We start from the raw sequence: 27,763 nt of genomic DNA on the forward strand, positions 1-27,763 counted from the left end.
GGGCGGGGGTCGGTGGCCTCCATCCCTGGTGACCGGCTCAGTGCCTCGAACGGGGGCTGCGGGGCCGCATCCTGCCTGGGCTGGGTGGAGCTGAGCCCTCGGCCGCCCCGGAGCCGGGCAGACCCGGCCTGGCGCCTCCTTTGCTGACCGGTCCTGGTCTCTGCAGCGCTCCTGCTCCGGCCACTTCTGGTGGAGCCACGCGGGTTGCCAGCCCCCCACCCCCCAGGACTCTCTACTTATTTGGCACCAACTGCAGCTGCTTCTGCACCGCTGACACGCAGAAGCCCTGCACCCCAAGCTCCTTGGCCCCGGCCTTCTCAAGCTCCCCGCCTCGGTCAGCGTTTGCCCCCTGAGCGAGACCTCGCTCCAGCCATTTGTCCATCCGTCCAACTAAAGGCAGATCAGATCGTCATCGCTGGGGTCCGGGTCGTTCCCAGAGCCCTGGCGAGGTCCCCGCTCCTCACCTGGACCAGGCGGACGCGGGCAAGGCCGAGGACTCGGCAGCCCCCAGGCCGGGGCACAGGAAGTGGGAGGAAAATGCTGTCCTTGCTGTTTCGAAGCCGAGCCTCAGCATCGCGCGCATCTGCGCTGTCAGGACACGCTGCCGGCGTGTCCCCAGGGCCCCGCGCGGCCGCCACCCTGGGCTGTCGGGCTTGCACAAGCCGCTGGGGTCCGTCAGTGCCTCGAGCCAGAGGGTTGGACGTGGAGACCGCAGCGGACGCGATCCGCCTGCACCTAGCGAAGGCGTTAGTCCCGCTCCCACGGCACAGGCTCGCCAGTGACCTTGGGCCATGGGGTGAAGGAAAACGAAGTGGGTTGATGCCCAAGTGGCACCAGGCCTCGCGGGTCCCCAGGGCCTGTCGTGGGCCGGGGCTGGGGTTAGCACGTGTCAGCGGCTTGGGCGCAGGCATCGGGAGCTCCCTGATTGCAGCACAGTTGGGTGGGCCGGGCCTGGGGGTCACAGCTGGCCCAGCTCCAGGCAGGATCAGGCCCATCCAAACCCCCCCCAGACATGTCCAGGACTGACCTGGTCCTGGCACCACCCCCAGATCCGCGTGCAGCGACCAGGCCTGTTGCCCCTGGGAGGGCTGATGGGCGCTGGGTCCTGCACTGCTCCCGCCCCCGCGCTGCCAGGATGCCCGCCAGGCTGTGCCCCAGCCCCGGGAGCCCACCCCGGCATTGCCCGCGGTGGGCACCTGGCGGCATCCAGGGCCGGTTCATCCCAGTGCCGGGAGGTGGTGCTGTGGCACCAGCGCCGGAGCTGCAGGGCCAGAGCGCTCGCTGGCTCAGTTGGCATAACCATGAATATGCATTAGCTCATTTGCATACCACATCTCCCCTGGGCTCTGCTTTCCAAGCTGCTCCACCTTTGCCTGGGGCTTTAGCTGCTCCACGGCGGCCAGGGGTGAGGGGGCCGCAGTGCCTGGTGGGGAGGCAGGCGCGAGGGCCAGGCCTGGCTGGCTGGGAGCCCGGAGAGGCCTCATCTGGGGCTCCCAGGCCCTGAGGCAGCGGCTGGCTCCGGGCCCTGGCTTGTGCAGGTCCGGCTGGTGTTTGTGGTCCCCTGTGACCTCGCGGCTCCCCTGGATACCCCGAGCCCCACGCGCTGCCCCAGTAGCTGCCTCCCCGGCCACATCCCCGTGGCACTGCCTCACCTGGGCGTCCCCTGGGGCCTTGGCTCCCTGCAGCCTGGCAGGTGCCCGCGGGTGCAGCAATGAGTCTCGTGTGGTCCGTCCGGCTGCTCGCAGCCCCTGTGCTGTCCTCGCAGGGCAGGTGAGCAGCACACGGCGCAGCATCGCCCATGCGGCCCTGGGGCCTGAGCTCCATCCCTGCTTGGTGCTAGGGCTGGGCTGGGCTGGGGCCCTCCTGGGGCAGCTCATTGGGGCTGGGGGGCCGTGCAGCTGCCCCCGACCTGGGAAGCAGCAGCACATGGGAAGGCACCAGGCCTCTGTCACTCGTGGCATGGGAGGGGGCCAGTGGGTGGGAGCCCCATGCCCACCTGCACTGCACCCAGGCCATGGGGAGGGTCTGGCAACCCCCCCAGCCTGGAGGCCCGGGCCGCTCTCCCCGCCAGGTGGGGCGGAGGGTGCTCAGTGCTGGGGCCCAGCTACGCATTGAGGAAGTGGCCCGGTGAGGTTTGCACAAGCCGGTGACGTAGGCGACTGGAGCGCGGGGAGGAACTTGCAGCTGGGCACTTGCTGCTCCGTGCCCGCCGGAGATGGGCCCCTGGCTGCCCACCAAGGAGGAGAAGTATGGCATCGGTGAGTGGGCCGGGGGCTGCGCCGGCAGCCGGGGAGGGGCGCAAGGCGTGGTGCAGCTGGGCTGCTGGGCACGCGGCTGGAGTGGAGCTCCTGTGCTGGGCAGGGTGGGGTGGGGCTGGGTGGGGTGGAGTGGGGTGGGGCAGGGAGCCGGGTGCCCGGGGCCGTCGGGGCCTGAGCCCCGTCCAGCGGTGCTGTGTGGGTTCGGAGGGGCGCTGGCTGCAGGGTGCCGGCCCTGGGGAGCCAGGGCCAGGATGGGGTGAGGGAGCTGCGCTCTGGCAGGGCTCCTCTGGGTGCAGGAGCAGGGCAGCCGCGGGTCCGGGTGGCGGCACCCTGGCCTTGTCATGATCCCTACTGCCTGCTTTGCTCTGGCAGGGCTGGTAGTGACCTTGTTTGCTCGGGGCTGGGGCCTGGGGTGCTGAGTGAGCTGCAGGGTCCTCGGCTCCAGCCTGTGCCCTGCAGCTCCGTGACCCCACGCAGCCCCGGGGGCCAGCTGGCCCTGCCTGGCTGCCCTCGGCCCCGGGGCCAGAGGGGGCTGCGGTGGGGTGGCGCGGTCCAGCCCCATGCGCCGGGCACTGCTCTCCCCACATACTCTGCAGAGGCAGGCACGTCTCCCGGGGGCTCCCGAGGAGCCGGTGGGGGGAGTGTTTTCCTGCCGTTGCAAATGAGGAAGCTGAGCCCCGCGGTTGCAGGGGCGCGGTCATGCGGGCGCCGTGCTCTAGAGCGCAGACACTGCACTGTCCACAGCCACGGGCCCGGGGAGCAGGGCCTGCTTTGGGCAGCGCTGCACCCAGCACCCCACTCCCAGAATGCACCTGGGCAATGCTGCCTTGCTCCCACTGTGGTGCATCCCCACCCTGCTCCCACAATGCACCTGGACAGAGCTGGTCCAGGCACCCCAAACCTACCATGCACCCACCACCCCCCTCCCACAATGCACCTGGGCTGCACTACCCCAGCCACCCCCTCCCACAATGCACCTGGACAGTGCTGGGCCAGGCACCCCGCCTACCATGCACCCACCACTCCCCTCCCACAATGCACCTGGGCTGCACTACCCCAGCCACCCCCTCCCACAATGCACCTGGGCTGCACTACCCCAGCCACCCCCTCCCACAATGCACCTGGGCTGCACTACCCCAGCCACCCCCTCCCACAATGCACCTGGGCTGCACTACCCCAGCCACCCCCTCCCACAATGCACCTGGGCTGCACTACCCCAGCCACCCCCTCCCACAATGCACCTGGGCTGCACTACCCCAGCCACCCCCTCCCACAATGCACCTGGGCTGCACTACCCCAGCCACCCCCTCCCACAATGCACCTGGGCTGCACTACCCCAGCCACCCCCTCCCACAATGCACCTGGGCTGCACTACCCCAGCCACCCCCTCCCACAATGCACCTGGGCTGCACTACCCCAGCCACCCCCTCCCACAATGCACCTGGGCTGCACTACCCCAGCCACCCCCTCCCACAATGCACCTGGGCTGCACTACCCCAGCCACCCCCTCCCACAATGCACCTGGGCTGCACTACCCCAGCCACCCCCTCCCACAATGCACCTGGGCTGCACTACCCCAGCCACCCCCTCCCACAATGCACCTGGGCTGCACTACCCCAGCCACCCCCTCCCACAATGCACCTGGGCTGCACTACCCCAGCCACCCCCTCCCACAATGCACCTGGGCTGCACTACCCCAGCCACCCCCTCCCACAATGCACCTGGGCTGCACTACCCCAGCCACCCCCTCCCACAATGCACCTGGGCTGCACTACCCCAGCCACCCCCTCCCACAATGCACCTGGGCTGCACTACCCCAGCCACCCCCTCCCACAATGCACCTGGGCAGTACTGCCCTGCTCCCACTGTGCACCTGGGCAGAGGTGCACCCACCACCCTGACGCCACAACGCACCTGGGCAGCACTGCCTCAACCACCCCATCCCACAATGCACCTGGGGCAGTACTGGCCTGCTCCCACTGTGCACCCGGGCAGAGGTGCACCCACCACCCTAGCCCCACAGTGCACCTGGGCAGCACTGTCCCAGCCACCCCTGTCCCACAATGCACTGGGGCTGCCCTGCAGCACTGGGGCTGTGCCAGGTCCCTGTGCCCTGCCCCGAGTCCCAGCCTTGCCCCAGGCTGCTGTGCCCCTCAGGCTGGCTGCAGCACCCAGGCCGGCTCGGGCCGTGGGCAGCGTGGGGTGGATGCAAGGCACGGGGGGGCTGGGTGCTGCAGCTGCCGGATGGGGTGTTGTCGGCGCTGATCGGGTGCGGAGATAGACAGAAATAGCCCCTGGTCTCCGAGCCCTTCCTCAGGCGGCTGCGGCCAAGCAGGAAGCGCCTTGCTCGCTCCGCGCCTGCCCTGGCCTCGTGCGGTGTCTCTGTTCCTGCTTTCTTCTCGCTCGCTGCTCCGCGCCTGGGAGCTGGCCCCTGCGGGTTCCCACAGGCGAGGGCCGTGGCCCTCCGCCCCGACACGCACCGTGGTGGAGAGCCAGTCCTGGGTCGCGCGTGGCTCAGGGGCCTGCGGGTGGGGCCGGGCTGTGGCTGAGCGGAGCAGAGCACGGGGGGAACGCAGGTCGGGGTCCCATCTGCACCGGCGGCCTGTGCACCCCGGCAGGCCGCGTGTGTTACCGACCCCTGGACTGGGGCCAGCCTGGAGGCAGTTTCTCCTCCACACCCGCATGTCCATCTTGTGCCCCTGCCATCGCCACCCTCCCGCGCTGCCCGTCCCTCTCCCGCTGCCGTGGCCCGCCTGGCGCTTCAACAGCGAGTGGCCACCGGCTCCATCGTAATCAGGCACAGCCATCCTTGCCGGCTCCAGGGCTGCTGAGCTCGCCTTTGCAGCTTGACCCGGGCTTGGCCTGGCTCCTGTCCTCCGTGTCAGACCTCACCGTGCCTTCCACGTGGCAGCCGTGGGGCCAACCCTGGGTCCCCTGGGACGGCTCTGCTCCACGTCACCCAGAGCCTCTCAGGCCCCGAGCGGGGACCTCCGTGCCGAGGCCGACTCCCGCCTGCACGGACTGGAGGGGTCCGGCTTAGCTCGGGGTCACAGCCCCGCAGCGGGGTGGGCAGCTCGTGGCTGTGCCCGCAGGGAACGGCACCCGGGGGCCAGGAGTCACGGCAGCAGTGACCCCGGGGGCTTGGGGCGTGGGGTGGCGCATGGGGAAGAGCCTGTGTAAGCTGGGCAGCCCCCCGGCCGCAGGGAGCGGGTCTGTCCCCAGCGCGGGGTCTGCAGGCAGGAGCCGGGCGTGCTGTGGGCACGGGGAGCCGGGCGCAGCCTCACGCCCGGCCGGGCCGTGCTTTCCCCTTCAGCCGTGTGGAACTTCCCGGGCTCCAACGCGCATCACCTGCCGCTGCAGATCGGGGAGGCCGTGCACATCCTGCAGGTGTCGGAGGGTGAGTGCGGGGCGGGGGGCGCAGCCCCAGGCAGCCCCTGCCCGGAGCCGCCACGTGCAGTCTCCTGCTGGGCACGGAGGGGCCAGGCCCATCTCTCACTGCCTGTCTCCCTTCCAGGCTGGTACCGAGGGTATTCGCTCAGGAACCGGGCTGCCCAGGTAAGGGTGCTGCTTTCGCCATGTGGGTTGGCCCCCCGGCATCGTGCTCCTGTCCTGCCCGGGGTCTTTGGTGTCCTGAGCAGTGCGGCCACCCCCAAGGGCCGGGGCAGGCGCCGACACACGGGGCCTGGAGAGAAGCTCCCTCCGTGCCCCTTGCAGGGCAGCTGTGCTGATGGCCCCTCCTCTCCACAGGGCATCTTCCCGGTCTCGCTCATCCACCTCAAGAGCGCCTATGTGGAACGGAGGGGGTAGGTACCGGGCCGGCCGCGTGCGGGTGCCGCCAAGTGCTGTGGGCCATCGGGAGGCTTCTCGCCCGCCCCTGGCCATGGGGCCATCGATGCCTGGGTGGGGGGGTGGGTGCGTGGTCCCCCGGGGAGACATAGGGGTTTGAGCAGGGGGTGTGGGGTGGGGCGCAGTCGCACGCACTGCCAACGTGGCCCAGCCAGACAGAGACCAGGAGCCGTGCTGGTACAGGACGGGCCTCCTGCTTTGTTAGGCTGTGCAAGGACAAAGCCAGACCCAGCCGCGCTCTGGAAACACGCGTTGCTTTGCTGGGTTACATACGAGATTCAGCAACCCCAATGTGAGAGGCACAAAACAGCCTCAGCCGTCCCAAGTGATTGCGCTGCTGGGCCTGCAGCCGTCAGAGACAAGCAGACGCGTCTCATTTAGTTTTCTCAAAAAAGATGGAGGCTTCTTTAGCCCCTTGCCAGCACCTCCCGTGCCTCCGTCAGTCCTGTTTGCACCTGAGCTCGCGTGACTGCACCCGAGTTCAGTGTTTTAGTCGGAGCTGCAGATGGTCTGCAGGGCTGAAAGAGGAGAGAGACACGGCCGGGCATGGGGCAACGTTGCAGAAGGAAGGCTAGCTAGAATAGGGGAGGACAAGGAGAGGGGTCGTTCACACCCGCGGAGTGGAGAGATTAGCAGGAAGTCAGCCGGCCCCATCAGCCTGACTGGAGCAGAAGTGCAGCTGCCCCTCCTGGGCGGCTGGTTTTAAGGAGCGGGAATTCAAAGGGGTGCAAATGCAGCGCTGCCCCGGATCCACCCTGGGGGGGTCTGTCAGTGCCCCCCTGCCCCAGCTTACCGGCGGTCCCCCCCCGCAGGGCAGAGGAGACGGTGGTGCCGTCGGAGATGCCGCTGGTGCAGGAGATCACCACCACGCTGCGGGAGTGGGCCACCATCTGGAAGCAGCTCTACGTGGTGAGCGCCGGGGCGGGGGGAGCTCCTGGGAACGCAGCCCCCACGGGAGGGGTCTGCAGGAGCCGCGGGCACTGGCTGCCCAGGGCGGGCTGGGCGAGGATTGGGACCCTGGCGGGACAGGGCGAGGGCTGGCGGTGCCCTGCCGCGGGGACCGGGGCCGGCGGGGGCACGTGCCCACGCCCGCTGTGCTGCAGGCAGGGCAGAAGGAGCACTACAAGCAGGTGCGGAGGATGATGTGCGAGCTGATGGAGCGGCGCTCGCAGCTGCTCTCAGGGACGCTGCCCAAGGACGAGCTCCTGGAGCTCAAGAAGGAGGTGACCAGCAAGATCGACTACGGCAACAAGTGAGCACGGGAGCTGCGGGCAGGGCGGGCTGCACGGCCAGAGCGAGGGCCCGAGGTCGGCAGCAGGGGTGACCCGCGGCACCCGGCAGGCCCGGGGGAGCTGCCCCGCGAGGCAGGGGAGAGGGCTGGATGCTGGGCCAAGCGGGGGGGGGTCTGGGGGTGGCTGGGCCCTGGGGGCTGCCATAGCCATGTGGCCTCCGCAGGATCCTGGAGCTGGACCTGGTCGTGCGGGACAAGGACGAGAACATCCTGGACCCCGACAGGACCAGCATCATCAGCCTCTTCCAGGCCCACAAGCGGGCCACGAGCCTCATCAGCGAGCGCATCCAGGAGATGGTGAGAGCCTGCCCCAACCCCAGCCCCAGCCCCAGCCCCGGTCCAGGCTCCCTGGCCCAGGGTACCGGGGCAATCTGACCTGCCGCCCTCCCCAGAGCTCCCAGCACGGCGAGCTGGGCCTCAGCACCCGCCTGGCCTCCGCGCCCTGCCACAGCCTCTACCTCTGCGTCCGCAACTTCGTCTGCAACATTGGGGAGGAGGCGCAGCTCTTCATGGCGCTCTACGACCCCGCAGAGCAGCGCGTGATCAGGTACCCGCTGGGCACGCCCGTGGTCCTGGGGTCACCAGCCCCTGCCCTGGTCCCAGCACCTCGTCCCCACGCTCCTGGCTCTGGCCGCAGCTCCTGGTGGTGCTGAGAAACCTCTTGCCCCGCGTGTCTGTGCCCTCGTGCGCTGCACCAGACTGGTGAGGGCACTGCTGGGCATCTGCCTTCATGCGCTGCCTGGGTGCGGGTGCTGGCGGTGGTCGGGGGCATCCACCCCGCACCCTCGGAGGCCGGTGCCCTGCAGCCCCCTGCTCTCGCGTGCAGCACGCTGGGCTCCGACGGCCCCGCTTCTGGGCTCAGGGTGTTGTGGGACGGTTGTGGGAGCCCTCCTTGGGGGCTCGGGCTGCAGCCAGGCACTGACCGTCCTGGGGCGGGGGATGCGGCTGCGGGCAGGGGTGCGCCCCAGTGCGCGTGACACCGTGGGCCCCGGCAGGGGTGGGCCCCGTGCGTCCTGACGCTCCCTGTTCCCCGGCAGCGAGAACTACCTGATCCGTTGGGCCAGCACCGGGGTCCCCCAGGACATCGAGCTGCTCAACAACCTCAAGGCCGTCTTCACGGTGAGCTCCTGGCCTGTTCCCGCTGCCCGATCCATCGCTGCCTCCTTCTGCTCCCCCAAGCCCGAGACACCAGCCCCCGGGCACCCCTCGTTACCAAACGAGCCCCCGCGCGCGCTCCAGGAGGGGCCCCTCTGCTTGCGCGGGGGTCCCCTGCTCCTCCCAGCCCGGGCAGGGGAAGACAAGGCCTCGTCCTTGCGAGCTGAGTCTGACCCCGTCTGCTGGCGGCGCTTGCTGCTGGCTCGGAGCATCGCCCAGGGTGCCAAAGCTGGGCGGGGATCACCGAGGCTTGGCCACGTGCAGCACCCCAGGGTGGAGCTGGAGATGTCTGAGGGGGCCCGTTGCTGTGCTCGGGTGGGCGAGGTGCCCCGGCTGCGCTGAGCTGTGCCCAGACACCTGCACAGGGCCACTGGGAGCCCCGGGGAGCCCCTGCCCTGGGCCAGTGTGGTTGTGCCACCCCCCGTGCTGGCTTGGCCCCAGGGGGGGGCGCCCATGCCCGGGAGCCCCCCCCCCGAGCCCATCTCTCCCTCCCCAGGACCTGGGCAGCAAGGACCTGAAGCGCGAGAAGCTCTTCCTGGTGTGTCAGATCATCCGGGTGGGACGCATGGACCTGCGGGACGTGCACACGCGCAAGCTGAGCACGGGTTTGCGGCGGCCCTTCGGCGTCTCGGGTGAGCTGGGCCTTGCAGGGAGGGGCTGCGGGGCCACATCCAGTCCAGTCCGGTCTGAGGCAGGATCGGCCCCGTCCAAACCAGCCCAGACAAACCCCGTGTCCTACCAACACGACACAGTCGCCCCCGACACAGCCCCGGGCATTGCCCCCGCCCCTGTCCCCAGGATACAGGGGGGCCGCGGCTGCCAACGTCCTGCTGCTGCCGGGGGAGTCGTGGGTGCTGCAGAGACCCCAGCCCCGCTGCGGAGGAAGGGGAAATCCCGCGGCGCAGCGCAGCTCAGTCGGAGCAGGCTGCAGCCCCTTCCCAGCTTGCATCCCCTCCCCTGGGGTTCAGGAGGGGCCGGAGTTGGTAGGAAAGGGCTTTTCCAGCCCATTCAGGGGCAGAGGGCAATGCATCAGGCGCGCAGCCCTTACCCCGGATCGAGCTGCCCTCCCCGCGCGGCCCTGCTCTGCCCCTGACAGATGCTCAGCCAAGGTATCGATCCTCAGCAAATTGGACCTGGTAGGAAATTATTGATTCTAATCGGCTAATTAGCCAGGGCTGGGACCTCCAGCACCAGTAATTACAAGGTGAATTATTGAGTGACAACTGGTAATTGTGCTTGGAGCAGAGCCTGGCGGGGAGCGGCCAGGCTGGCTCTCTTGGCTCCTGCTCTGCCCGGGGCTGTCGATCCTGTGGCTTGGCGCTTGGAAACCCCTCGGCCGCTGGGGCCGGGGGAGAAGCCTGCGGTGGAAGCAGAGACGAGCCCTGGGCCTCTTGGTAGCCTGCAGAGATCACCTGCGAGACCGGGCACCCCCGGGCAGCGTAGGGGATGCTGCCGCGCCGGTTGCTGACAAAATGCAGGACTCGCTGCCTAGACAAAGTTGCTTAAAGGTTTCAAACTTGCTTGAGAGACGATCTGTAGCTCCCCGGTTCCGAGCAGGGCAGAGAGCGGCTGCTCGCTGCATCTGCGGCGGCCGGCGAGACCGGGGCGGGAGGCACCGAGCGCAGGGTTTGGAGACAGGAGACGCATGCTGAGAGGAGGACGGGGCAGCCCGTGCAGCGGGAGAATGGGGAGGTGATTTCACCTTGGTCAGCACTGCTCAGGCCACAGCTGGGCGCTGCGTGCCCCTCTGGGCTCCACGTTTTTAAAAGGCCGTGGAGAAGTTGGAGAGGGTCCAGAGGCAGCAATGGACTTGGAAGGCAGGTCCTGAGGAGAGGCTGGAGCTGGGCAGGTTCAGCTGGCAGAGAAAGTGCTTAAGGGGGGACGTGGCAGCAGTCTGCAAATCCCTGAAGGGCTGCCAGAGAGACGAGGGAAAGCGCCCGGTCCCTCCTGCTGCCGAGAGGAGGGCGCGGAGGATGGCTGGGAGTTGCAGCAAAGCAGGTTTAGGTTGGAGAGTCCCTGTCCAGGCAGCACGGCCGTGGGAGGGACACCCGGCGGGGCAGCCTGGGGGGACGGGGACTCACTGGAGGGTGCAAGGAGAGGCTGGACGGGCGCTGGGGGGTGATCCAGGCGCAGCGATGCCCGTGCTCTGCTCTGGGGGGTCCCAGGCATCTGGGCTGTGCTGGTTCCCCCTTCTCCCCTTTTGTCAGGGGGTTTCAAGCCTGGGGCAGGCGGCGGGGGGGGTCTGTGTGGGGATGGCACAGGGGGGCAGGGGGAGGATATCCTCTAGACAGCCGCTGAGGAACCAGGACCCGGCCTTTCTTTGCAACGCCGCAGTCAAGGGAAAGGCTTCTCTGGCTCTTTCGGGATCTTTGGCTTGAGCTGCAGCAGCTTGTCGGACGTGTCTCCGTTGCACAAGCACGTGGCCGAGCCCGTGCGACTCGGTGGGGCGCGTTTCTGACGTGCTTGCAGCTCGTTTTAGACAGGGAGTGAGGGCAGATGGAAACTCTGGTCCGCGCGATGCGGGAGGCTGGAGGGGTGAAGATCTCTGCCCCCCCCGGCCTTGCCGTCTGCGATCTGTTGGGACCTGGGCGATGCTCCTGGTGCCGCGGGGCTGGGGCAGCTGCTCCCTTCTTCCAGCCCTTCCCTAATGCAGGCCCCTTGGGAACGGACCGAGCCGGGGGCCAGCCCTTTCGCTCCGTCTGGGGCGCGGTTCTCCAGCCAGGAAGGTTTTCCTGGAATTCAGTCAGAGTTTTCCATGTTTCCTCTTTCTGCCACCCCTTCCCATGCTCATCACCTCACCCTCCACCCCACCTTCATCTGGGAGCCCGGCTCTTTGTAGGTCCTTTTACTAGCGGTCATAGGGCTAAACAGGGATTTCACAAGGTCACGTCTAGCCCAGCCCCTGCTCCAGGCAGGATCAGGCCTGACTCATCCGGCCCAGCCCAGGGCTGTGCAACCTGCTCCTGGGAGCCTCCAGCGGTGGAGTCTCCGCCACATCTGGGAGCTTGCTCCAGTGCTCGTCAGGACGTCCCTCCTTTCCCCGGGGCGCTCTGCTTCATGCCGGTCGCCAACGAGACATCGAGCCATTGACTACTACCCTCTGAGCCCGACAGTCCGGCCGCTTCCCTGCGCGCCGTACAGCCCCCTCGTGCAGCTGGCCCTTTCTGCAGCGAGAGCACACGCTGGCTCCTGTTCAGCTCATGGACAGCCGTAACGCCCAGGCCCTTCTCCAGCACGGTCCTTCTCCCGTTCTGACCCAGCAAGGGCGGCAGCGCCACAGGCACGGGTTTCTCTGCGTGATATCTCTTCCTGGGTTTCACCCAAAGATATCCTGGACCGTCGTGGCTGCACCGGTCCTCCAACCCTCCAGCAGCATTAAATGCAGGCGCTAGGCATGTAAGGGCATCGCAGCCTGCCTGTGTGTGGCAGCTCTTGCCATCGTGTCCTGCCTCTTGTCTCTTGCAGCGATGGACATCACAGATATCATCAAGGGGAAATGCGAGAGTGACGAGGACAAGCAGCACTTCATTCCTGTGCACCTGTGAGTAAAGCGCTGTTGGGTGTAGGGACATGGGCAGACACACCGGCAGACTCTCCCTGTGCCTGGAGAAGGGTGTTTGTGCCCAAAAGCTTGCAAAGAACAACTTTTTCCAACTATTTAGTTGGTCTAGTAACCCCGTCAGCTGGCTCCCCGCCTGCCCTGTCCCGGCTCCGGTCCTCTCTCTCCGGAAGGAGCTGAGACCCCCCCCAGCACTCCTGCTTTTTTCAGGGTGGCAGCGGAGAACGATTTCCTTCACAGCCTGGTCAAGAAAGCGGTGGAGGGGAAGGAGATCAACCACAAAGGCCAAGGTACAGGCGGCCCGGGGCGCTTCCCACCTGCCTGTGCCCCTCGCCGCGCCGTCTTCTGCCTTCTGTGCAGATGCAATAGCAAAGGGCTTAATGGAGCGCCTGGACTCAGGGAAGGTGTCCAGACTCTGGGGCAGGGTTTTCTTCCCCAGGGCTAGACTCAAGGACCAGGGATGTGGGCATTTGACTTTTGAGAGATGCTTGCAGCGGAAAGGGAAGGCTGAGCGGTGCTTCCCTGGGGCACGCACCCGGGATCTACCTGACCGCCTCTGGGAGGTCGTCCTGCCCCGTCTCTCCCAGGCTCCATCCTGGCTTCGCAAAGTGCATTGGCCCAGAGCAGTACAGCTTCACGGTGGTTCAGAGATCAGTATTTGGTCTCTGCAGGGGCTTTAGCTGTTAATTGCCACCACTATTAGGACCAATGCCTTAAATGAGCCTGTGAAGCCCTGGAGCGTGGGCCTGTTGTGCTTGTAGTGGCCTGGGCCACGGAGAAGGCAAGTTGCTGCGCTGCACCATCATCTTCATCTGCAGCCTCAGAGCTGGGTTACAGGGCTCCAGCCTGAGGGTGACCAGCCCCGCACTAGCGGCTGGGTCCTCACCCGGAGGAGGGGAGGGAGGGGATTCCCAGCAAGGGGTGGGGGAACATGGTACCAGGTCATACGAGCTTGGGAAGGCATCGGAGAACTGGCTTGGAGGAATCCAGCTGTCTGCCCTGGCTGGGAGGTGGAGGCGTCTCCCTCCTTTGGGTGCTACAAGGATTCAGCTTGTGCGGCTGCTTTCTGCCGTGGCAGGATGGCCTGTCCAGGCCAGCTCTCGTGCGTGTGCAACAGGCCTGCACGCCCCCGGACTGCACAAGGGGATGCCAGGCTGGGAACCCAGGCCTCTGGCTGAGCTCCCCTGGGTCCATCCCTGTCCCCACCCGGCTCTCTCCCCACTCCAGGGTTCTGGGTGTCCCTGAAGATGCTGTGGGGGGACCTGACGCAGGTGCGGAAGGACCATCCTCACCTGGTGGACCGCCACACGGTCGTGGCCCGCAAGCTGGGCTTCCCAGAGATCATCATGCCAGGTGAGCGGAGAAGGCAGCTTGGGCCGAGGTGGCAGTGGTGACCCCAAGGCCCCTCTGCGCGCGGCCCCGTCCTCCTTGGACGCTTCATGGCATCTTGCTGGGAGTCACTGCGCCAAGCTGGAGGCATTGCCTGCTGTCCGTCCCTGGCCTGACTGAGCATCTACTGCTCGCGTCCTTCCAGTGCCGGGCTTCTAGGAGGGATAGCGGGTATGCACACACGTGTGTGTGTGAAAGTATGTGTGCGCGCATGTCTGTATGCGTGAAAGTGCATGTGTGTGTGAAAGTGTACATGCATGTATGCGTGCAAGTGTGTGTCTGTGTGCATGCTTGTGCACATGTACGTGTGTGTGAGCATGTGTGTGCATGCGCATGCCTGCACATCTGTGTGTGTGTGAAAGTGCACGTGTGCATGCAGGTGTGTGCAGTATGTGTGTGTGCAAGTGTGTGAAAGTGTACGTGTGCATGCATGCATGCATGTGTGCTCACAAGTGTGTGCATGTGTGTGAAAGTGTGTGCTTGTGTGTATGTGCGTGCATGTGCATGTGCGTGTGCCTGTGTTTTACCAGCAGGTGGGCCAACTGCCCTTCCCTTCCCTTCTCCTGCTCAGCTGGAAGCCGGTGTCCTCTGCAGCCGCCTGAGCAGGGCCCTGCCATGGGGCAGTGGCTGGGGCAGCTCAGGCCACAGCTCTGGCCCCGGGCAGGACCGCCTGGTCCCTGCTGCTGCCAGCCCTTCAGGGCCCGGGGGTCTCAGGCACTGGCAGTCCCTGACTCTGAGGCCGCTCCACTTCCCATTCGAGACGCTCTGGTCCCACAGCTAAAGAGGTGGCGGGGGGCTGGAGACGCAGGCCACCCACCCTGGTAGAGCCTGGTCTGGGGGTGTGAGACGAGTCCCCAGGCTGCACTGCAGCGTGGAGGTGTCTGGTATCTGCTATTGCAGCAGGAAGGAATATTTTCCCCCCTCTGCAGCTCCATGCATTGGGCGGGGGGTGTTTAAGCCCCCCGCCCCAGAGGTGCGGGTGCTGCTGCAGCCCCGGCTGGGGATGGGGCTGGGCTGGGCCAATGCTCCCGCTGCATCAACCCCGCGGGGTCCTGGCGGGAGGGTCTTGCCCCCACGCTCAGGCTCAGACCAGGCAGTCACAGCAATAGGTTAGGTAAGGATTGTCTGGATGGTTGGGAGAGGCCGGATCCTGCCTCAGGCAGGGGCCTGGACTAGGTGGCTTCCTGGGGTCCCTTCCACCCCACGTCTTCATGAGGTTATGCTTCAGGCATGAGTGAGGGGTGGTGTAGGGGTCATTGGGACCCCTCTCAGTCATGGCCCGAGAGCGGAGGAGTAGGGCAGCAATGCTGCCATATTTCAAAACCAGGTAAATGTGCGGAAGGGGCTGATGCTGCTGGGCTGGGCTGAGTGGGTAGGACCCAGGGGGGCTTCTCGGCTCCAAGCCCGGGAGTCTCTGGCACGTGCGCACGTTCGTTCTTCCCCGAACGGTCCGTCGGCACCTGAAGGGAGAGCACAGGGGCCGTGAGGGCCGGAGGTGGTGGAGGCCCAGCCTCACCGGCTGTGCTGTGCGGTTCTCCCCAGGGGATGTCAGGAACGACATTTACCTCACGCTGGTGCAGGGCGAATTCGACAAGGGCAGTAAGAAGACCCAGAAGAACGTGGAGGTGACCATGTGTGTCTGCGATGAGGCTGGAGCCGTGATGCAGGTGAGGGTGCCCGCAGCTGTGGGGCTGGCAGGCATCGGGGCACGGGGACGGGAGGAACAGCTGGTGGATTAAACCTGACCGGCCAGCTGGGATGGACTCTCCTTTGACACCCGGTCACTTCCCTCAAGGATGCCTGGCTTTTCCAGAGTCTTGTACCGTATTTTCTGGCATACAACACACCCACAAATATAAAACACCTTCTTTTTGAGAGGCGTTACATTTTTTCCCTGGCACCAAGCCTTGCCTGAGGGCAGCTCTGCCACGGTTGCCCCGTGGGAAGCCTCAGCCGTCTCCTCTTCTCTCATCTCTGGCTGGGGCGTCCTTAGCTGTTCACTTCTTACCAGACTCTGGAAAGAGACCTTCAAAATGGGTCTTAAATGCTATTTTATCCCCTGAGATTTCTCATCCCATCCCCTTCTCCCCAGTTCTAGCAACAGGGCAGAACTGGCCCAAGCGTCCACGTGGACGTACCTGGTCGTTCCCTCTACACAAAGCTTCTTACCGCCTTGGCGAGTCTCCCTCGACCCCCAGGAGCCAACTCCTTGGGCATCTCCATGGCCTACCAGTCTGCTTCCTCTTGTTCACCCACCTTTTCTCCTACATTAGCACATCTGTGGCTCATCATCACGCTTCTTCCTGCCATCAGTAGCATTTTGACTCCTTTTGTGTGTGTGTGTGTGTGTGTGTGTGTGTGTGTGTGTGAAATCATGGGTTTCTGGAACGGCCGTGTTTGCACCTGATACAGTAAACCACCCAAAACCTACTGTGTGATTACAATGAGTTTCCTAATTCCTGTAGCCAGGCCAGTCGGGGTAGTCAGTGCAGGCTAGTACAGCCGTGGCAGGCATGCCGAGCTGGCCAAGAGGTCGAGGCAGAGGAAGGAAAACCTGCTCGGTCTTGGTGGCATCAAGCCCCTCTATGCAGTGGGGATCCCAGCCTGGTTGTGGGGTGGTGTCAGGGCAGTGCTTGGTGTCTGTGCAGAACAGGGCAACTCTCTGCACGTCTCGGAGTCCAGAAAACTGGGACACGTCTTGCCAAAAGCCCAATGTTAACCAACCACCCCGCTGTCCTCCCCCCAGAACGTCATTTACCAGGGCGCGGGGGACAAGCCGGCGAGCGAGTATCGATCCGTGGTGTATTACCAGCAGCGGCATCAGCGGTGGATGGAGACAGTGAAGGTCTGTATGAGCTTTCCCATGAGCTGGCAGTGTCGGGGATGGGACCATCCAGCACTAGGCCCCTGCAAATGGGCTGAGTTTCTGGGTCCTCTGGGAGAGATCTGTGATGGCCGAACTCTGCCAGTCTCCTCCAGACCAGCCTGCAGCATGGGCTGAGCTGGAGTCCAGCTCCGGCCCTTCCCTATCAGTCTGCTCTGTACTCCTGGACAAGCGCCCAGCGCTGCCTTCGCTCCCTTTTGGCCTCGTGGCTGTGGAGTGAGAGAGAAACCGGGCTTGCGGGGTCTAGGGACTCAGGCTTGGCTACAACTTGTGGAGGGAGCCCCTGGGTCATGGGAGATACACATGTACACAGACGTACAGATGTGTACACACTCATGTTCATGTGCGTACATGTGCCTATACGAGCATGAATGCACAAGCACACACATGCATGCAGATGCGTGCCCAGATGCACATGCATGCAGGTAGAGCTGCACACGCATGGGCACATGTGCAGGCAGACATGCTTGCACACTTACATGTCCAGGCCAACGCATTTCACCATCTGGGCAGCTTCTTCCCTGGCTCGCTGCCTGCCTTTACGCTCCTGTAGGCAGGCCACTCACCCTGCCCCCTTCTCTGGGCCGGTACGCCTGTTCTCTGTTGGCTAATGCAGCGTCTTCTCCCCAAGATTGCAGTCCCCATTGAGGATGTCCACCGGACCCACCTGAGATTCACCTTCAGGCATCGCTCCTCCAGCGACTGTAAGTCTCCCTTGCTCTTATCCGGCTCTGCTGAGGACGCAGGCCAGGGCAGAAGCCTCTCTCCTGCGCGAGGCTGCAGAGCTGAAAAACCAGTGTGTAGGGACAGGGCACGGCGCTGCCACGTGGTTCTGGTCAGGGCAGTTTCGAGGGCTTGCCACAGAGATGGGAATTGCACAGACGTAGCACATGATGGAGGCAGAGGGCATAGAAATCATAGATGTCCCAGAGCCGCGGGGCTGGCAGGGAGCTGTGGGGTCATATCCAGTTGAAGCCCTGCCTGAAGCAGGATCAGCCCCGTCCAAACCAGCCCAGACAAACCCCGTGCCCGACCTTGGAGCCGCACAACACAGTCACCCCTGACATCCCTGGGCATCACCCCCGCCCCTGCCCCTGGGACACAGCGGGGCTGCAGCCACCTCCCTGCTGCTGCCAGGGGGGGCATGGATGCTGCAGAGAGCCCAGGCCCAGGCCATGCCCCCGCTGCAGGAGAAGAGGAAACCCCCCAGTGTGGACCAGTCTGAGCAGGGGGACAATCCCTTCCTGCCCCCGTGCAGCGTGGGGCTGAGCCTGAGCGCGGGGACCAGACCCTGCACCAGGACCCTGCGGGGTCGGTGCCAGCAGGAGCATCGGCACAGCCCAGCCCATCCCCAGCACCTCTGGGGGAGGCTTAAACCCCACGCTGACACACGGGGCAGAAAGGAGACGAGGGGACAACCAGCAGAAAATCCAGCTCCCAGAAGTGCTGACCCTCGAGGAAGGGCTGCAGGGCTCCAGAGAGCAGGGGTCAGTCCCTGGGTCTCACCTGGGTATGGGAAGGTCGGGATGTGGGTGGGTGGTCTGATGTGGAGCGATGAGGAGACACGGCTGTGTGGCTGGTCGGTCTGAAACCCTGTCCCCGTGCCTGTGCCTCGTCAGCCGGTTGGTCACCCACCAGTCTGCTAACGAGCTGTCCGGGCTCCTTCTGTCGGTTCCTCCCGTGGTCTCTGGTCTTTGCAAAGACCTGCGTGGCACAAATCTCCCAGGCTCCCGGTGGATGTGAGACCCCTCTTTGCCCGGCCACCAGCTGCCACGCGTTAATAAGAGCAGGGTAAAATCTGCCACTTTGCACTGGGACGATGCCCCGCGGCGAGGAAGTGCACGTTGTGGGCTGAGTCCAGGACTGACCTCTAGCTCTGGGGTTTTGTCTCCTAGCGAAGGACAAAAGCGAGAGGGTTTTCTCCATGGCCTTTGTGAAGCTGATGAGACCCGACGGCACGACCCTGCATGATGGGGAGCACGACCTTATCCTGTACAAGGTACTGGTGGGCCCCGGGCGGATCTAGGGGCTGGAAACAGGGGAGGCCACGAGGATGCGCAATCGGCCTCTCCCTAAGTTTTGGACGTGCAAGGCCAGGTGCCCGAGGGAGTTGGGGTCAAGCCTCTCGGGGTGCAGGCAGCAGGGACCTGCCCTTCCAGATGTTTCCCAGCACTTCCCCTTGGCTCTCTGCCTGTAACTCCCAGCGTCCCCCCTTTGTCCAGGCTTTCCTCAGCCCCTTTCTGCTCTTGATCCTTGGACATGCTTGAGGGGCAGCGAGCGCAGCCGGCGCGCTCTGCTCGGGACCCCTTGGCGCACTTCTTGTTAACCCTTGACCCTCACGCCTGCCCCTGCTTTTGCATGGGTTGTCCCAGGAGCTCCGTGGCTGCACACGTGGTGACCCCCTCTTATACAGGGGGCGAAGACTTTCTGTGTGAGCCTGTGCCCACGTCTCCACGGGCATCCACCAGACCTTTCTGCCCCTGGGTGGGGGTTCAGTGCATGCTGGGGGTCCCCTGTCACAATGTGACTTCATTTTCTGGCCCCCTTTCTGTGCATGGATGTGGGTTCAGACACTAGCCATCTGCATGCCTGCATCACCCAGCACTGCAGAGCTTGGGGCTGGTCCTCGTGATGGGGCCCTTCTCTTTGCAGAGCTTGGGGGCTGTTTCCCATGGTTCGGTGCATCTCTTCTGGGGGCCATGGCTCGTTTTTCGGCTCTGCTCGGCTGCCGAAGGCAGGGTTGGTGCCCCCCCAGGCAGCGTTTCTCTGCCCCAACTGCAGTACGACGTGCAGTACGCCCCTTTGGGCGGGGGGCTGGACTCGACGATCTTCTGAGGTCCCTTCCAGCCCTGATGTCTATGAAATCTATGAAAGATCGGGTGCTGGGACATCGTTCCCTGTCGGTGCTTGGGTCATGCCCTGTCCTTCCAGCCTCCTGCACGGCCGACCCCGAGGCCCCTGCCACACGTTACACGCATTACTCAATTCACCGGTGAATCGCACAATACATTTAGATCGACTGCACGTGCAAAGTAATTTTCTCCCCATAACAATGCCCATGCCGCTATGGAAAGAGCCAGCCAGCTGCAAAGTGAGTGCTTGAGCAGGCGTCACAACTTGAGAGCTGAATTTGAACCTCCGGGCCATCCCGGGGTCTCACATACTGCCAACGGACAGGCAGACAAGGGGCTTCTTGGTTTCAGGGCTGAGCAGAGCAAGTGGAAAAGAAACAGAAATTTGCAGAGAAGAGGCACGTTTGTGACCCAAAGCCACCAAAAACCTTCATTTTTGTTCCACCTGAAATGTTTTGTTTCAGCTTGGGGTTATTTGGCTCCCTTTTTTTTTGTCCTTTGTCTAAATAAGTGTTTAGAGGAATGAGGTGGAAAGTTTTGCTTCAGAAAGGTTGAGCATTTCCAAACGGTCCTGTTTTTCCAGCGGAGGCTCTTCGGGGAATGTGAGCTACTTACCGCCTGCGCTGGTCTTCCCGCCAGGCACGGGAAACCTCTTGGGCGCCCTTGGTCCTTGCTCTGGGGCTGCTCCCTGCAGCGTGCCTTCCCGTGCTTCTCCCGTCTGGGTTTCTGTGCAATCGATCTCTCCTTCCTTCCCCTGAGACACGAATCTTCAGCCGGAGACTGTTCACTGCTGTTTTGCTCTTGGTATCGAACTGAATCGAATTGAACTCTGCGTTACATTTTTCTTGCTGCTTCCAGATGTATCTGCACAGGTCACACCAGGCAAAACCATCTCCCTCTCCACGGCTCTCATCTTTTCCAGATTTGCAGATTCGTATCGTGTCTCCTCCGCGTCCCGGTCAGACCCAGCTGCTCTTGTTCCTCAAACTCCGCATGAACGAGGCCCTCAAGTTCACGACCGCTCTCTGTCCTTGCTGGGCACTCCCTCCTCGTTTCCTAGGACGTTCCTAGGGTAGCTCCTGTGTGTTTGTGCAGGGCCTTGCACAACAGGCCTGGACCCACAGCTGGAAACCCTAGATGCTATTGCAATGCAAATAGTTTCTTCTTTCGTATGACGAAAACGGTGTCCGTAACTTCATCTTTGTGCGCTTTGGCATTTTTGTCGATTCGGGAGCTCTTGGCCGTCAGAGAGGTTACCAGGGATCGCTACGTGGAAGTGACTCTCGTCGACCCCCATGCAAATAATAATTAATAAGAACGAGTGCTCATCCCAGCGGGCGTGGAAGCTGAGCCGTGCAGGACTACTCTGTGGACGTGAGCCCTGCTCGTGCTGTCAGTCGTCACTTCGGGCCTCAGCAAGGCTCTGCCGTCCCTGCCCCTTGTCTTGGTAGCGAGGACGGCTGCCTCGTTACATTTATACACTTCCACTTCTCGACGAGGGTACGTAGTTGGCCCAGCTCCCACTCCCAGCCGGGAGGCCCGGTGTTCGTTTGGTTCTTGCCTTTCTTTTGGCCTGTCCGGCATGGGTAGCATGACCAAGGGTAACAGCTCCCACAGGTGCAGCTCTGCAAGCCAGGAGCACAAAAGCCCTCTCGCTCTTTGCACATTTTTATTGATTATTTGGAGGCCGAAAATGGAGAGTTTCCTGATTAATCTGGCACGTGCCATACACCGGGGAAAGTCTGCATGTAGTTTGGGGGGGCAGGACAAGAATAGAAAAGGATCTTAGTAAATTAGAAATCTGGGTTATACCCAATGAAATCCAACAGAGGAAAATCTGCTAGATCTTTAGAAGAAGATTCAAAGGGGACACCCTGTGTCGCCGAGAAGGATCTGGATCCTCGGCTCGGCGTGCACCCGTGATGAGACGGTGCTGCAGGGCTGGGCTGCGCTCACAGTGTTGTAGGCGGGACTCACGCGGCGATAGCACTGGTCATCCGACGTCCAGCTCCGGGCACTGCATTTTAACAAGTGCGGGGAGAAACTGGAGAGGGTGCAACAGCAATTGACAGGGATGGTACAAGGGATGTAAGGCAACGGTGTGAGGGCAGGTTGAGAGAGCTAAGTGCGCTTCACCTGGAGGAAATACATCTATAGGGGCCTGCTGCCTCCAGGCCTCTTCGCCCGCCGTCAGTGCAGCTACGCTGCAAAGCTGCCCTGGTCTGTCTGCGTGCCCTGTGCCTGGTCAGTCTCCTGTCTCGCCGGCAGCCACCTCTGTCCTCCCTGCTTACTAGGCACCTCCATCCGTCCGAGGGTTTAGCTTTCAGACTGTTTTCCGTGGGTGGATTAGGATGCGTTATGCCCGCTCAGTCAGACCTCCCGTAGCCTCTGCAGCAGGCACGGACGAGCGTCTGGCCCGCACCGCGGCGCCTTTAGAAAGGGCGGCAGTCTTGATCGAAAGCCTCGGCAGGACGGAGACTCCCCCGTGACCCTGGAGAAACCGCTTCGACACTTCCTCACGCTGTTAGGAATTTGCATCTTATTTCTATTCTGAATTGTCCGGCTCCAGCTCCAGCTCCTCACCGTGGGATCTTGCCTTTCCTGTTCCTGCCGGATGAAAGAGCTGTCTTATCAGACAGAAATTGCTATCAGGGTTTCAGGAGGAGCCTTTCTGGCCTCTCTCAGGTGCCGGGCTTTGTGCCTTTACCTCCGCCGGGATGGACTCGCGCAGGTCTCCCAGCCAGGACCGGCGGGCTCTGTCTCCGCCGTGCCCACCCCGCAGGCCTGCCTTTCTCCCCTCTGGGCTCTGGCCAGTGGTGCATTTAGTAACCGGACAGCCGGCGTCAATGGAAGTACTGTTCCTTTGCACAGCAGGACAAAGAGGTGCGAGGAAAGGAGACTGAAACAGTCAGCAGCCCCACACGCGCCCGGGCTGCCCGCCAGCTGGGCTGAAGGGCTGACCTGCTCACAGCGGGGCCTGGGCGCCTGGTTTGAAAAGCTCCCTAATAATGGAGGGAGTCTCGTTACCGATGCCGGATTCCTCCGTCCTCGTCCGTCGCTGCGTCTGGCCCTGCTTCTCCGGCCTGGTTTGGCAGGATCCTGAGAGCCGGCAGCTCCTCCGCTTTCCATGCAGCAATTTGTCTTTATCCATTGCTTCATTTTCCCACCTGTTCCCTCAGTAGTGCTGTTAATTTAACCCCGTGAACCGTATGGCAGTCGTCAGCTGTTGCAGAAGAGCTCTGTGCTCCATCGTGATACCCTCCTGGCATCTGTCTTTTTCTCTTTCTTCACCTGGAGAAGCAAAATAGATCGAGCTGCTTTACCCTCTCTTTGGAAGACCAGTTTTTCAGACCTTAAATCATCTGCATAGCTCTTTGCTGAACCATTTACAATTTTTCAGCATCTTTTTCAAAGCGTGGACGTGAGACAGCACACGGTATTGCTCACATAATGTTCCTATGCTCATGTTCACTTAAACCCCAGCATTTGTAGTCATTTGTGCTCCGTGTTGTAGGCCTGGCCCTTTTCTTATAAGTGTCTTTTTGTCCTTGTATGTCGCTGTATGACCTTGCCTTTGGTTGTATTAAAACAGGCTGTTCCCTGGATTGTTCAAATGACCGTCTCACCAAGTGATACAGGCTGGCCGGTATAATGGACCCGCCCCACCTTTGCTTTGCGCTTTCCAGTTTTTATCTCAGCTGCAAACTGCGGCAGCCGTGATTTTAGATCTTCTTAAAGATCATTGACAAAGATATTGAAGAGCCTGGAACCAGAAACAGATCCCTGTCGCATCTCTAGAAATGCCTCGGTGGGATGGGTACCGGGAAACGAAGGCCTGACAAGACCATTAGGTTGTCTAGTCCAACCTCCTCTATATCGCAGGCCAGTGTTTCCCGTTTACAAAGCTAACGGTTGATCAGGTAACCAATGGCTTCACTGGTTTTAATAGGGTGCTAATTACTTGATCAGACTGTCAAGCACGTTCCGAGCTCAAGTATTTCATAGCCCTCGGTGGGGGCAGACGACAGGACAAGGAGCAATGAGCTCAGGCTGCAGCAAGGGAAGCTGAGGTTGGACATTAGGAAGGACTTTCTCCCGAGGAGGGTGGTGAAGCACTGAAAAAGGCTCCCCAGAGTCTCCATCCTTGGAGGTGTTGAAGACCCGGGTGGACAAAGCCTTGTCCGGGATGACGTAGTTGGGGCTGGTCCTGCTCGGAGCAGGGGCTGGACGAGATGACTCCTGAGCTCCCTTCCCAGCCTCCTTGTCTCTGATTCTGTGATTTCTAGATCAGTGCCGATACCTCCAGCAGCAGCCTCGTGGCTTCATGCAATATTGTGCCGTACGGGTTGAACCCACCTAGCGTCTCGCTCTTTCTGATGACGCGCTCCGTGTTTCAGGGTGACAGCCGGAAGCTGGAGGAAGCCAGCTGCTACCTGCACCTGCCTTTCACCGGAAGCGTGTCCGAGGCAAAGGCCCTGTCTGGTGCCTCTTTCCGAGTGAGCGGCAGCATGGCTGGCATAAGCGTGTCTTCCCGGGACAGCTTCCAGATCTCTACCCTCGTCTGTTCCACGAAGCTGACCCAGAACGGTACGTAGCAGCCTTCCCTTGCTCTCGGCCCGTGCACACGCCAGGATCATTGCATTATGCCAAGCTGTCCGGTCCCGTGTGCCCTCAGCACCTAAGTTGTATCCACAGGACATTCTCCGTGCACCCCCTGGGCGCGCATGCAGCTGCACAGCACGCCGTGTCTTTTTGTAAATGCTGGTGTTTTACAGTTAAAGAAAATAAGTGGCTAAGTCTTTAGCTCCCTGGAGTCCAAGAGCTGGAAGGGATCAGCCCTGCAGCACTGCAGGCCTGGTGCCTCCTGGGGATATGTCCTGGGGGGGCCTTTCAGTCCAGATGTTGGCACAAAAGATGTCTGGCAAAGGTGTCATGTGATGATATCCCTGCAACATGTAGGCGAGGAGATGTGAAAGACGAACTCTAGCACTGCTCTGAAAATGGCCGAATAACTAGCGTCAAGGGCTTTTGTGGTTGTGGTCTCTTTGGGACTTGACCCAAGATCAAGCTAATAGATGTTTGGCCTAATTGCCGGCTCTGCAAGCAATGCCAGAGTCAGGGTTGCACACCGGGCGTGGTTGTACCGATGCCAGCGCAGGGGACGGTGCAGCTGGCGCCCGGCCGTGCTCGTCTATCAGTCACACACTCCCGTGGCCCCGGCATTGCAGGACTGGATTGCCCCAGAGTCCTTTCCTGGACTTACCGCAGACGTCCGTAAGACGGGGACGTGCTACCGTCTCCGTCCTGCCGGGAACTCGGGCAGAGCAGCCAAGTCCAGCTCCGGGTAGCCCCAGTCTCGGGGGCGCTCCTGGCAGGCTTTCGCTTACGAGGCTGACTTGAGCTGCTGGCAGCCAGCTGCTCTGACTTCCTCTGCTGAGGGGTCTTCTCGCTGCCTGGGGTCGTTTTCCAGAATTAAACACAGGGCCACATCCAGTGGCAGCGTGTAGGCCCTGGATGGAGTTAAGGTACTCAGGTGTGAGCCATTCACCCTGCCCCCGTCCTTGAAAAGCAGCGAGTGTGGAAGGTGGGTGGCCGGGGCACTGGTAGCAGCATTGCCACATCAAGGAAAGTGATGCTTCCCCTCTGTTCAGCACTGGGGAGGCCACATCTGGAGTCCTGTGTCCAGCTGTGGGCCCCCACTGCAGACAGGATGGGGACACACTGGAGAGAGGCCAGCGGAGGGAACGGAAATGGTTGGGGGTTGGGGCACAGGACTGGGGAGGAGAGGCCGAGGGACCTGGGCTGATTGAGTCTGCAGAAGAGGAGACCGAGGGGGATTGAATAGCAGCCTTCACCTCCCTGCAGGGGGCTGCAAGGAGGACGGAGCTGGGCTGGTCTCAGTGGGGGCAGATGACAGGACAAGGAGCAATGGGCTCAAGCTGCATCAAGGGAAGGAGAGGTTGGATATTAGGAAAAACTTTCTCCCGAGGAGGGTGGTGAAGCACTGGAGCGGGTTACCCAGAGAAGTGGTGGCCTCTCCATCCATCCTGGGAGGTGTTGAAGATTTGGGTAGACTGTCTTGGCTGGGAGGATGTAGTCGGGGCTGGTCCTGCTCTGAGCAGGGGTTGGACTAGACGTGACCCCCTGCGGTCCCTTCCCGCCCTTGTTGTCTGTGACCCGATGATCGTGGTCGCTGGGTTTGTGCCTGGGCTGGGAGCCGCGGGGCTGTAGAGCAGCGCAGGCACGTTGACATCTCTGGCAGCTCTTGCCAGGGTAGAGCGTGCGCTGGGAGAGCACAGGGCGAGAGGCAGCAGACAGGCCTGGAAATAGCACTGACAATTATGCCAACTGCTCCACATGGGCATCTAAAGCTAATGGGGAAGGATCAGCGGATACACAAGTGCGGAGCCAAATGTTCCCTGTACTGAAAGCCTGAATTGAGCTGTGGTCTCAAAATGCTCCGAGCGAGAGCTGTGCAGCCCACGTGTCCCTGAGACCGTGCAGAAAGCACCACGGACATTTCATCAGGCTTTGCCAGCTCATTCTTCTCAGCACGTTACAGCGGTGAAGCCGCGGCTAACAACCGTGCCTCTCTCCACACGCTTGCTGCAGCGGCGCCGAACCTGCCGGCTTCCTGTGATCCAAAGCAAACATTGCAGCAGCTCCCCACAGCCCTGCAACACCTTGGTGGTTATGAAAACGCCGCATCGTCCTGCCCCGAAGCAGTCCCCGTTTCACGGCTGCAGCGGAGAAGGGCGTTTGCAGGGGTCCTGGCTCGTCCCACGTGCAAGCAGCTCCTCTCTGGCAGGCGGAGAAGCTGCTTGTGAAGCTGAAGGCTGCGCCCCCGGGAAGCCGCCGCTGGCAGCTCTGCCGAGGGTCTGTACGCAGGCAGTGACAGCAGCTTGCAGTTGGGGGGACGCGGCCTGCGGTTTCTTTGTGTCTGAGATAATGGCACGAGTGAGGCTGGGAGCTGTTGGGATCCAGTTCCTTCTCTCCCTGCCGCACAGCTCGCGCTTCTGTAGCAATAACCCTTTATTCAGCTCCGTTGCGTGTTTCTGATGTACAAAAAGCCTGGCAGCCCACCTGCCGCGCCATGCAGCAGTTGTGTTGCGCCGGGCAGAGCAGTGTGGGGGTGTCAAGGGCATGGGGCCGTGGCCTCACTGGGACACCCTCGCCGTGGCTGAGGACGCTGCACGGTCGTCGGGCTGAGAGCGAGCGCTGCAGGCCAGAACAGGGGGTTTCACCACCTGCATGAAAGCAGCTGGACTTGCTGCAGTCCAGGCCAGCTCAAGGTTTGCCTCCAGGCTCACGGTCTCTATGGCCGGAGCTTGGGCAGACGGGGAGCAGCCTGGCCCCTGTGTGTTGCATTGCCCACGACACGGCATGGTGCAGTTGTAAGGGAGGTCTCCAGGTTCCTTTTCTAGCTGCCGTGCCTGGCTCCAAGCTGGTTGTACCTGGAGGGTCGCACACGTATGGCACCGTAGGCCCGAGCAGAGAGACCGTCGAGGGGGAAACTAGGCTTTTGTTTGGTGTATGAACCTGGAGGGGAGCAAGGATGGAGTCCACCCTCTTGTGCAATTGCACCGTGTTTCCTAGGCAGGCAGGGGCTCCCTGCCCTGGTGTGGACTGGCCGAGGCTGCTTGCAGCTGCACACAGTCAGGGTGCTCCATCGGGTCAGCGTGCACCCGTCTCTGTTCATTGCTTGCTGTCTTCCCCCCATCAAACCTCCCCAAGGAGCAGCGTGCTGACCTGTCCGCTCTGTGGGGCTGAGGCTGTGGAGACCGTCTGGGAGCTCCCAGAGCTGCAGGCTTGTTTCCCACTTCGTGCCCATCTCTGGCAGTCTGTGCACTTGGGAAGCGCTCCTTACGGAGGCTGTGGTCTGAACAGAGAGTGATGCCGCAGCCATTCCCGAAGGCTTTGCTCCCTCACTGGGAAGTATTTCTGTCCCAGGAGAGGATCTCTTTCTGCAGCTGTGCTGGGGCCAGCGGGCATGGGCAGCTGGACAGGGGTGACAGGTGGGGGGGCCAGGGAGCGCTGGCTTGGACGTGCGGTCCAGGGGCTGGGTCTTGGCCTAGGCCAGCAGGACACAATGACAGGACTGATGCCCAAGTTTCTTTCCACGCAGTTGACCTGCTCGGGCTGCTGAAGTGGAAGTCAAAGCCAGAGCTCCTGGCTGGAAACCTGCAGAAGCTGACGAATGTGGACGGAGGGGAAGTCATCAAGGTATGAGCGCCCTTGGCGGCCTGTGTCTGCAGGACCCCTCCTCCTTCCTGAGTCCGGTCTCTGTGGCCCCCAGGATCTGAGCCTCCAAACACGAGGATTGCCCCTCGTAGCCAGACAGAAGTGGGCGGTGGAGACTCGGCTGGCAATGCCTTGGGAGCAAGCCAGGCTAGTCCAGGGGGAAAGGCAGGCACCGCGCGAGCTGGGGCAGAGCAGCACGAAGCCCCGGGCTGTGCCGGGCACACGTGCAGAAGGCTGCAGCCTGGAGCAGGGCGGGGAGGGAGACCTCGCATCGGCTCTTCCTCCTTA

At 62.7% G+C, this 27,763-nt stretch overlaps 2 protein-coding genes across 2 annotated transcripts in view; one reads left to right on the forward strand and one right to left on the reverse strand.

Annotated features, from left to right (window-relative positions):
* Positions 1 to 911, reverse strand: part of DQX1 (DEAQ-box RNA dependent ATPase 1) — a 7,538-nt gene extending 6,627 nt beyond the window's left edge. The window contains 1 exon segment of the mRNA XM_025191906.1: positions 465 to 911. Coding sequence (XP_025047691.1) covers positions 465 to 911 — 447 coding nt within the window.
* A 1,221-nt stretch (positions 912 to 2,132) lies between these two features.
* Positions 2,133 to 27,763, forward strand: part of LOC102377683 (dedicator of cytokinesis protein 2-like) — a 117,457-nt gene continuing 91,826 nt past the window's right edge. Inside the window, exons 1-19 of the mRNA XM_025191920.1 lie at positions 2,133 to 2,258; positions 5,572 to 5,655; positions 5,773 to 5,813; positions 6,006 to 6,061; positions 6,917 to 7,013; positions 7,208 to 7,356; positions 7,560 to 7,692; positions 7,788 to 7,942; positions 8,433 to 8,514; positions 9,047 to 9,182; positions 12,016 to 12,091; positions 12,320 to 12,399; positions 13,337 to 13,462; positions 15,041 to 15,165; positions 16,245 to 16,343; positions 17,014 to 17,086; positions 18,278 to 18,381; positions 23,632 to 23,821; positions 27,360 to 27,457. Of these exons, the coding sequence (XP_025047705.1) occupies positions 2,216 to 2,258; positions 5,572 to 5,655; positions 5,773 to 5,813; positions 6,006 to 6,061; positions 6,917 to 7,013; positions 7,208 to 7,356; positions 7,560 to 7,692; positions 7,788 to 7,942; positions 8,433 to 8,514; positions 9,047 to 9,182; positions 12,016 to 12,091; positions 12,320 to 12,399; positions 13,337 to 13,462; positions 15,041 to 15,165; positions 16,245 to 16,343; positions 17,014 to 17,086; positions 18,278 to 18,381; positions 23,632 to 23,821; positions 27,360 to 27,457 (1,947 nt within the window). The 5' untranslated portion in view covers positions 2,133 to 2,215. The remainder of the gene's footprint in view (positions 2,259 to 5,571; positions 5,656 to 5,772; positions 5,814 to 6,005; positions 6,062 to 6,916; positions 7,014 to 7,207; positions 7,357 to 7,559; positions 7,693 to 7,787; positions 7,943 to 8,432; positions 8,515 to 9,046; positions 9,183 to 12,015; positions 12,092 to 12,319; positions 12,400 to 13,336; positions 13,463 to 15,040; positions 15,166 to 16,244; positions 16,344 to 17,013; positions 17,087 to 18,277; positions 18,382 to 23,631; positions 23,822 to 27,359; positions 27,458 to 27,763) is intronic.

This window comes from Alligator sinensis, unplaced genomic scaffold (assembly GCF_000455745.1).
Source record: "Alligator sinensis unplaced genomic scaffold, ASM45574v1 scaffold1334_1, whole genome shotgun sequence".
Taxonomy (NCBI): Eukaryota; Metazoa; Chordata; order Crocodylia; family Alligatoridae; genus Alligator; species Alligator sinensis.